The sequence below is a fragment of the Polypterus senegalus genome, chromosome 4 (assembly GCF_016835505.1).
Source record: "Polypterus senegalus isolate Bchr_013 chromosome 4, ASM1683550v1, whole genome shotgun sequence".
NCBI classification, from domain to species: Eukaryota; Metazoa; Chordata; class Cladistia; order Polypteriformes; family Polypteridae; genus Polypterus; species Polypterus senegalus.
In genome coordinates, this window is record NC_053157.1 from 61,737,619 (window position 1) to 61,746,424 (window position 8,806).

Below are 8,806 nucleotides of genomic sequence, written 5' to 3' on the forward strand. Positions count from 1 at the left end.
TAGATTGTTTGGAAGAAGAGAGAAAGAGAACTTAGTTAAGAGGGAGAGATGAGAAGTAAGAAAAAGAATTTTGTGTCAGTTTAGAGGTGGACAAGTTGCTAAGCCACCACACAAGGTAAAGAGGGCTCAGTCCAGTCATAGCAGGTCCTTGGGGGGCAGCTACCCACTTCCTTGGTACTAAGTATTATCTTTCCCTTTGATTCCCTCACTCTTACATAGGCTACATACATACACACTATTATGTTTTCGTTAAAAAATACAGTCTTTTAAATAAAACCAATCTCAGTCCACATTAGTATTTTCACATCATTTACATAGTGTCTCCATCCACAGTAAAACAATCCTATATGACACAGATGTTCGACTAGACTGGTTATACATGCATTGGTTGAAAACTCCTTGAAGAGACTGTAACGTCATCAACCAGAGGGATTTATCACGAAACTGTAGCAACCAGTAAATTATTTGCCTTTTGCACATGTATGCAGCATTGAAACTGTATAAAATGCAATTCAGATGCATACTGATAAGCAGCACAACAAGCACCATGGAAAGCCACTCCTCTGTGTCCTCGCACGAATAAAGCAATTAGAGTGTTCATTTTCACCTGTTTACATGCATCACTGAGTTGGTATTTTCGGAAGTTTATGGCTTTGGAGAGTAGTTTCTAATAACTCATTTTCAGGGGTTAAAATACCGGGATAGTAATTGACAAAAGGCAAAAACTGAGACAAACGATTTTAAATGAAAATGTAGTAGTGTGGACATAGCCATAGTTAAGCATGTCAGGAATGTGACAATAAATTATTTTTTTGATAGGCTACTGATATTTATTTTTTAAGGTTTTGATTTTTACTATTTTCACCCCGTTGTAATCATATTGCCTTTTTGTGTTCGAGTTTTCCTTTAGGCAACAATGTTTTTAGTGTTGTACATTTTGGATAATACTATTTTGTGGCCACAAACACAGCATGTTTCTGGACAATGTAGAGTATGCATGTGTGATGCGTGACATCAGCATAGCTGGACTATAGAAGAAGAACCTGACTTTCAACAAATCATAGGGGAAGATTTAGTGCTCAAACAACAAAAGAAAAAATAGAAACCAATAGGGATTACTCCTTCATTTTGTAACAATGAGTTTGGTATTGCCCCTGTAACATGGTAGTTGATAATCGATGATTCAATGTAATGACCTTGCTAAACAATTAGCTCATTTGCCAACTCCTAAAAGAGAGATATTCAACATATCTTCTGCTCACTTGAAACTTTAAATCTTACGATTAGTTTTGATTGGCAAAGTTCACCAAAGTGTTTTTCTGAGTGGTTCACCAGTAACCTTGTTCACTGAATAATGAAAATTCAACAGATTAGGTACACTTTTTTTTCCAGAGCACCATGAATCCATTGTGACATCATAGAGCTGTAGAAGACAATGTTGGATGGGACACAATTGGTTAGCACTGCTGCCTCCCAGCTTAGGTCACATTTCTAGCCACAATAATCGGGTTAGCATAGTTTACAGATGCTTCCCTAGCCCTCAAGACCATTGCACCATTATATTCCACTCAAAAATAGTTCAGTTCACCTAAGGCAGAAGGTGCCATGGCTCTACCTAACTTTCAGTTTTATTACTGGGCAGCAAATATACAAGCTATAAAAACCTGGACACTGAAACAAATAAATGAACATACACAGGCTTGGTCCGCAATAGAAATAAAATCCTGCAGTACTTCGTTATATTCCTTGCTTTGTACCCCGAAAAGTACAAGTTTTTGTCAATATACTAACAACCCAATTGTGCTTAATTCACTCAGAATATGGAACCGATGTAGGAAGTACTTGAAGACAGAGAAGCTTTTATCTGGGGCACCTCTGCATGATAACCACATTTGTCCACCCTTTCAAATGTATGAAGTTTTTAATGTCTGGAAAACATTCAGAATTAAATCACTTAGAGATCTGTACATAGACATAGTCTTCACATCCTATGGACAATTACACTGCAAATTTAACTTTCCAGCAACACATTTTTTTCACTACCTCCAAAGTAGAAACTTTGCTAAACAAAACCTTCCCAACTTTCCTCACCTACTACCTACTTCTATTCCGAAAAAATATTTATCAGTCATGAGGACTCGGCAGCATTTCTGTAATATACAAAAACATTTTAAAGACCCCCCTTTTCAAAGATCCCAGAGTACAGTGGGAAAAGGATCTCTCACTCAACATTTCAGAAAAGGTGTGGAAGGCAGCAATGCACAGAATTCACTCAACCTTCATATGCGCAAAGCATATAATTATTCAAATTAAAATCATCTGTCTAGCACATTTGTCTCTTTTAAAATTGTCCAAAATGTTTCTAGGGTAAGATCCTACCTGCAAATGTTGTAATCAAGTTCCAACCTCATTGGGTCACATGTTTTGGGTGTGCACCAAATTAACATCATTCTGGACCAAAATCTTTAAGTGCCTTTCAGACAGCCTTGGAGTCTCAATCCCTCCTAACCCACTAACTGCTGTGTTTGCTGTACTTCCAGATGGGCTTAAAATGGAGAAGGACAAACAAACTGTGATTGCCTTTACTACAGTATTGGCACGTAGGCTTATCTTGATCAACTGGAAGAATCCTAACTCTCCTCTGTTAAGTCAGTGGGTAACTAATGTTATATATTATTTGAAATTGGAAAAAATCTAATTCTCACTTAGAGGATCTGTGCAAAACATTTTTAAAACCTAGCAGGATCTATTCAATAACATTTTGGAATAAAATTTAAATTGAGGAAGCAGATTCTCTTCGCTTTTTTTATTCTATTTATTTATTTGTTTGTTTGTTTGTTTGTTTGTTAGTTTGTTTGTTTTTCCTACTACTAAAGTTTTACTCTGTTGGCCTAGCTCTCTTTCTCATGGTATGGAATGTTATTTGATTTTAATAAATTCAGTAAAATGTTTAAAAAAAAAACTACTTCAGTTTATACTTCATCATTTAATTCAAAACATTTTGCTGTTTTTGGTGAAGTTATTGAACATTTTCACAATTTCAATGAACTCACAATTTCACTAATTAGGATCATGTATTTGTATTAATCAATAACAAATTAAATGTGCCCATTTCTGATGCAATGGAGAGACACCATAAGGACATTTTCCTTCCAGAAAAATATAGATGAATTGAATAATGAAGAATAAAGAAAAAATACTTAGATCATAATAAGCTCTTCAAACGGCTATATTCTGTACTCACTTATAAATTCATAAGGTTTCAGCTGTTCATTTTGGTGTCTAATTTATAAAGCAATAAGTTCCTATTGTTATTATTTACTTAATGTTATGATTTGAGTTTCTTTGTATTTTTATTGGGTTTTCCTGAGGCTAGAAAATTAATCTTGTTGTCTTTTTGGGAACTTTTTAATATTCAAGGAATCCAATTCAGTCAAAATATTATTTACAGCTCAGTTTTGAAGTTGATTATTTTTTACTGTCTTTTCCAAAACCAATTTGGTTTGACAACGGGCAACACCATATTGTGGCTTCTGCACACTCCGTTTCCATTGGGATTTTCCCATGATGCACCAGGGCTGTATTGGTTGTGATGTCATTGGTTCCCCCTAAAAGAGTCTCATGTATCTGAGACCAAATCTAGCAGCCCATTTTCTTTTGTAATTCACGTCTATATTTATTTATTTTAAGTGTTGTATGTCTTTGATCTTCCTTGTTTCAGTTCTTCAGTTCTCATTTATGGTTTAGATTTTTGGCTCTTTAACTTGCTTCCAGTTTGCCTCTTTCATTTTGATTCCATTTTTCAGTTTTGTTTTTGTCTTTGGGAATATAAAGAAATAACTCTTTAATTATTAAAGGACTCCTTTTTTTTATTTTTGATGTTGTTTTTCGGGTGTTGCAGCTGTTATATTGGTGTCTTGTCCTTATATTATTTTTAGCCTTTTGGTGCAATTATTCCTGGGTTTTGTGCTCTCATAGAGGGGAATTAACATATAGTATTGCTTTCTGTTTATGACTTAATGTAAAGATTGTTGTATTTTTATTTTTCTAATTTATCACCATTTTTGCTTTTGTTATGGGTGTATTTGTTTACATGTTTCCTGAGTTACGACACAAATGTGTGCAGACCCAATATCATTGAGCAATGGTAACAAAAGGTTACTAATTGGGACACATTTCTGTCTAAGACTGCTGGTTACTCCCAGACATTTTGCAGTTCAAAAATTTTTACCTTTGTTTTGTACTTTGTTAACAACCCTTTTGCTCTCCTTTTGACCTTGATCATTTAATTCTCATCTTACAGTCTTCTGAATTCCGGTTTGTGACATTCGCTTGGCTTCGATTACATCTTTTCTCCTGGTCCATTCACTACTCAAACTATTTTTCCACCTTGGCATAACAACAAGCTGCAAGCCTGTTTCATTGTTTCAGACCAAGGCTTTAATTATATTTCAAGACCTCATTTGGAGCCTTGATCTCTGGTGTTTTGATTAAAATTTTTGCATTTCATGGAGCCCAGCAGATCATAAAACTACAAAAATCAAACATCTACTATTTTACAGGAAGCTATAGGTAGCTACAGATTGAAAGAGAGGACAGTTTAGCTCTAAGCAGAATTTAAGAAAACAGGCCTGTGCAAAGGTGGGTGGGCCTCAAGATGTTTTGCCCACCTGATCAGACTGCTAGGCCCATCCGTTAGTCAATTTTTGTTTACTGTATTTAGTCATTTACTGAATACCATGTAATGGCAATCCTTACAAGGACAGTTACTGCTCTGCAGGTAATCTCAGCTTTTTGGATCACTATCACGTCTTATTTTACATTTGTGCCATGTTTCTTCCGTAACTAGGACATCATTTAATTGTGTCACAAAGCACCATCAGTGGGGAATCATTAGCCAATTTTACAAAAGCAGAAAACCGTGATTTTTAAAGACTTCAGCACTGATTATTCTCTGATTAAATATGCATTATAGCTGTCTATTATATTATTTAGCACAGAAACAACATAAAACAGAGCTTTACTTGTAGTTACATTACAGCAAAACATATTTTACACTTTACATTTATTACACTTGTTCAATTATGTCTGTTTATTCCAAAAGACATTTTGCATTCATTTTTGTAACTAATAATTAACACAACAGATTTTTAAACTATTTGTTATAACAATACATTTTTTGAGTGAATGGTTTGATGAACATCAGTCTACAAATGTACTTTTTTCATTTTTGTAATTTGCAATTACAATGGATTCAGAAAATACTTGGACCCCTTTCTGCACACTTTATTTTAAATGGATAAATTGGCCAGTTTCACCCATCAGTCTACACTCAGTAGACCATAATGACAAAGTGAAAACATGTTTTCAGAAAGGTTTTCAAATTTATTAAAAATCAAGAAATGAAATCTCTCATTTATATAAGCATTCAGATCCGTTGCTGTGCTGTTCCAGGTTGTGATCAGGTGCACCCTGCTTTCTTTGAATTCTCCTTGAGATGTGTTTAGAACTCGAATGGAGCCCAACTGACTGGACATCATTTAGAAAGGCACACACCTGTGTACATAATTTCCCACAATTAACACTGCATGTCAGCCATAAAGTCCAAGGAACTCTCTATAGACCTTCATCATCAAGTTATGGTGAGGCATAGATCAGCACATGGGTATAAAAACATTTCTGAAGCTTTATGCATTCCTAGGAGAACAGTGGCCCCAATAATTGTGAAACTGGAGAATATTCGAACCACTCTAGAGTTGGCTCTCCAGCCAAGATGATTAATTTGAGAAGAAGGGAGGTAACCAAGAACCCAATGGTCATTCTAACTGAGCTACAGAAGTCCTCTGCTGAAATGGGAGAACCTGTTGGAAGGACCAGTTCAACCACCCTCCATCATTCAAAAGCCTGATTATAGTAGAGTGGAGAACTCCCACTTGGACTTTGCCAAAGAATTCTGACAGCATGAGGAAAATGATTCACTGGTCTGATGAGGCAAAATCTCAACTCTTTGGAGAACTCCAAACACTGGCACTGGTCATCACCTGCCTAATACCATTCCTACAGTGAAACATGGTGGTGGCAGCATCGTGCTATGGGAGACAGGAAGACTGGTCAGAACTGACGGAGGGATGGGTGCAGCCAAATACAGAAAACCTGCTTTAGAGTGTACTCAGCCTCAGACTGGGGTGACAGCACAATAATAACTCAAAGCATACAGCCAAGACATCAATGGATTGGCTTCAGGTGAGGTCTCTCATTGTCCTTGAGTGGCCCAGCCAAAGTGTTTAAACCCCATAGAACGTCTGTGGAGGGACCTGAGGATTGCAGCTTACAGGCACTTCTCCTCCCTTCTAATGAAGCTTCAGAGAATCTGCTAGGGAAAAAAGAGAATAAACTGCCCAAGTCCAGGTATGCAAGACTTGTACAGCCTTACCCAAGAAGACTCAAAACTGCAATTGCTGCCAAAAAGGGGCTTCTACAAAGTACTGAATTAAGAGACTGAATAAATTATGTGAAGGAAAGATTTCAGTTTTTGTTTTTTTTTATAAATTTGCCAACCTTTCTGAAAACATGTTTTCACTTTGTCACTATGGCTGGCAGAGTGTAGACTATCGGACAAAATTTGTCAAATTAATCCATTTAAAATTAAATAACAAAGTGTGCAGGAAGTGGAGGGGTCTGGATACTTTCTGTATCCAATTTATTCAGAATAATAAATATATAAACTAAGATAAATTTGTATTCAGAAAAACAACAAAACTGTAAACATTGCAAACTTTTGCAAAATAATGCTGCATAAACAGAATCTTAATGGATGCATTTCTTACGGATTTTCCAGGTCAGCAGAGTACTGTATATGAAAATGGAAAATCTGTCCAAATGATTTGTCTCATTTTTAACAGTAGCTATAAGATATATGACAATAACATAACATAACACACAGCCCACTTCATTAAATCTATGATTATGGTGATGGCTGACATTGCTCTCTGTAAAAACCCCAGTCAGACTGACCTGGGCAGGATGCATTAGAACAATAAGCTCTGCCTCTCTGCAACCTACCTGAAGATTTGAGCAGTACATCTCAATAGCACTTTAAAGGTAATAGGATTCAAATAGTTTTCCAGGCATATAATTTAGATAATACAATCATGCTGTTAAAATTACAAAATTGGTAAAAAATTATGTTTGAGCTACTCTTTGAAAGTTTATAGCTCCTCAGTTGAACATACCAAAAATGAGCTGTACTGAAACCAACTTAATCCAGTTAATGGTCACAGAGGACCAGAGCCTATTCAGCAGTAGAGATATTTCTGTGTCCTGAAAGCTGCCAAGGTCAAAGCTGCCCCCAACTTCCAACTTCTATTAAGTCAAGACAAGTCAAATTTATTAATAGAGCACATTTAAAACAATAGAAGTCAACCAAAGTGCAGCACAGCTTCCATAAATAAATATCTATTGCAGAAGAAGTAAGTTTAAGGCCAGAACTTGGAACGACTGATAATTTCTGGTCAGAGGACCACAGTGATCGTTAAGGAGAGTAAAAGTGTAAGAGGTCAGTACGATAAAAGGGGGGCTAAACTATTCAGGGATTTAAAAACAAACAGTAAAATTGTAAACTCATTTCTCAATTATCATCCTATATTGTATTACCTAAATCCATATTTTATTCGAATAACACTTTGTCTAAGAACTCTGTAAATGATATAGAGATTTTCATTACAATCGCTTTATGTGCAATAGTTTAGTCACAATCAGACTAGACTTTTCAGTAACTCTAATAAAACACAGACTGATTTCACATTTTAATCTGGAATTGCATTTGTCATTTATGATGCCAGATTGCATCTCCTTTGCAGATAAATTTACAAATGTTACAATGTATATTCTATTTGTGTAATTTTTCAAAGTTATTAGTTTACATAGTTAGACAAAAGTCTGTTACATAAAAATAAATAAATAAATTCACACCTAAAGGTGCATGGACAAAGAAATGTAACTAAAACTCAGCTTGGAGAAGAGCTCGAGGGGAAACAATACAAAGTTATGGGGGTAAAAAAAATCAGACCTTACCAACACGAAACCATTGTGGGTCTGCTGTAATGCATATGGTTTGAACGGAGGAAGAGAGTCCCTTTCGTTTCCATTATTACAGCCTTTGGTTCTTTACACAAACAAAACTCAAGTTTCTTCTTTTTCACTCGTCAGGTTGTTCACTCTCCGTTATGAAAATAAAATGTCTGTTTTAGTCACGTGTAATCTAACGGAATTGTTTGGATTGACTTAATATGGTGCCAAAATGTGTCGCGATTGCTCCAGTGCTGGCCAAATGCGGAAGGCGAGAGCCCTACCGGTGTAGTTGCTAGGGACGCTCTCATATCACCACGGTGACGCAGGCGCTACCCCAGGGGCGCTAGTAGCGCTCCGCTGAAGTATTCCTTGGCTTTCTTCTCCGCCTAGTGTTTCAAAGAAATTCCAAAAGGTATCACATATGCTGCCTAGTGATAACTGACCAGTACGCCTTTTAACGTGGCTGCACCATATTATTTTCATTTTCAAATTGTGTTGTTGACCACTGATCATCGATTTAGTTAAGAAGGTGTATTAGTGCGGATATTACAGTATTTGTAACATGTAGAATTTTAAATTATATTTACAGTAATTTCACGTTATTACTTCATGTAAAATGAAGATGATATATATGCATAAACAAAATGACACCGGACCCAAGCAAAAAGACCAAAGCCGGAACATAATGTAACGAGCATTTAGATGGAAAGGCCGAATGAAAGTTAAGTCCAATAAC

At 36.0% G+C, this 8,806-nt stretch overlaps 1 protein-coding gene across 1 annotated transcript in view; it reads right to left on the reverse strand.

The window, feature by feature from the left end:
* LOC120528572 (protein C9orf135-like) overlaps window positions 1–8,346 on the reverse strand; it is a 52,634-nt gene extending 44,288 nt beyond the window's left edge. Inside the window, exon 1 of the mRNA XM_039752751.1 lies at window positions 8,074–8,346. Coding sequence (XP_039608685.1) covers window positions 8,074–8,147 — 74 coding nt within the window. The 5' untranslated portion in view covers window positions 8,148–8,346. The remainder of the gene's footprint in view (window positions 1–8,073) is intronic.
* Window positions 8,347–8,806: the final 460 nt, after the last annotated feature.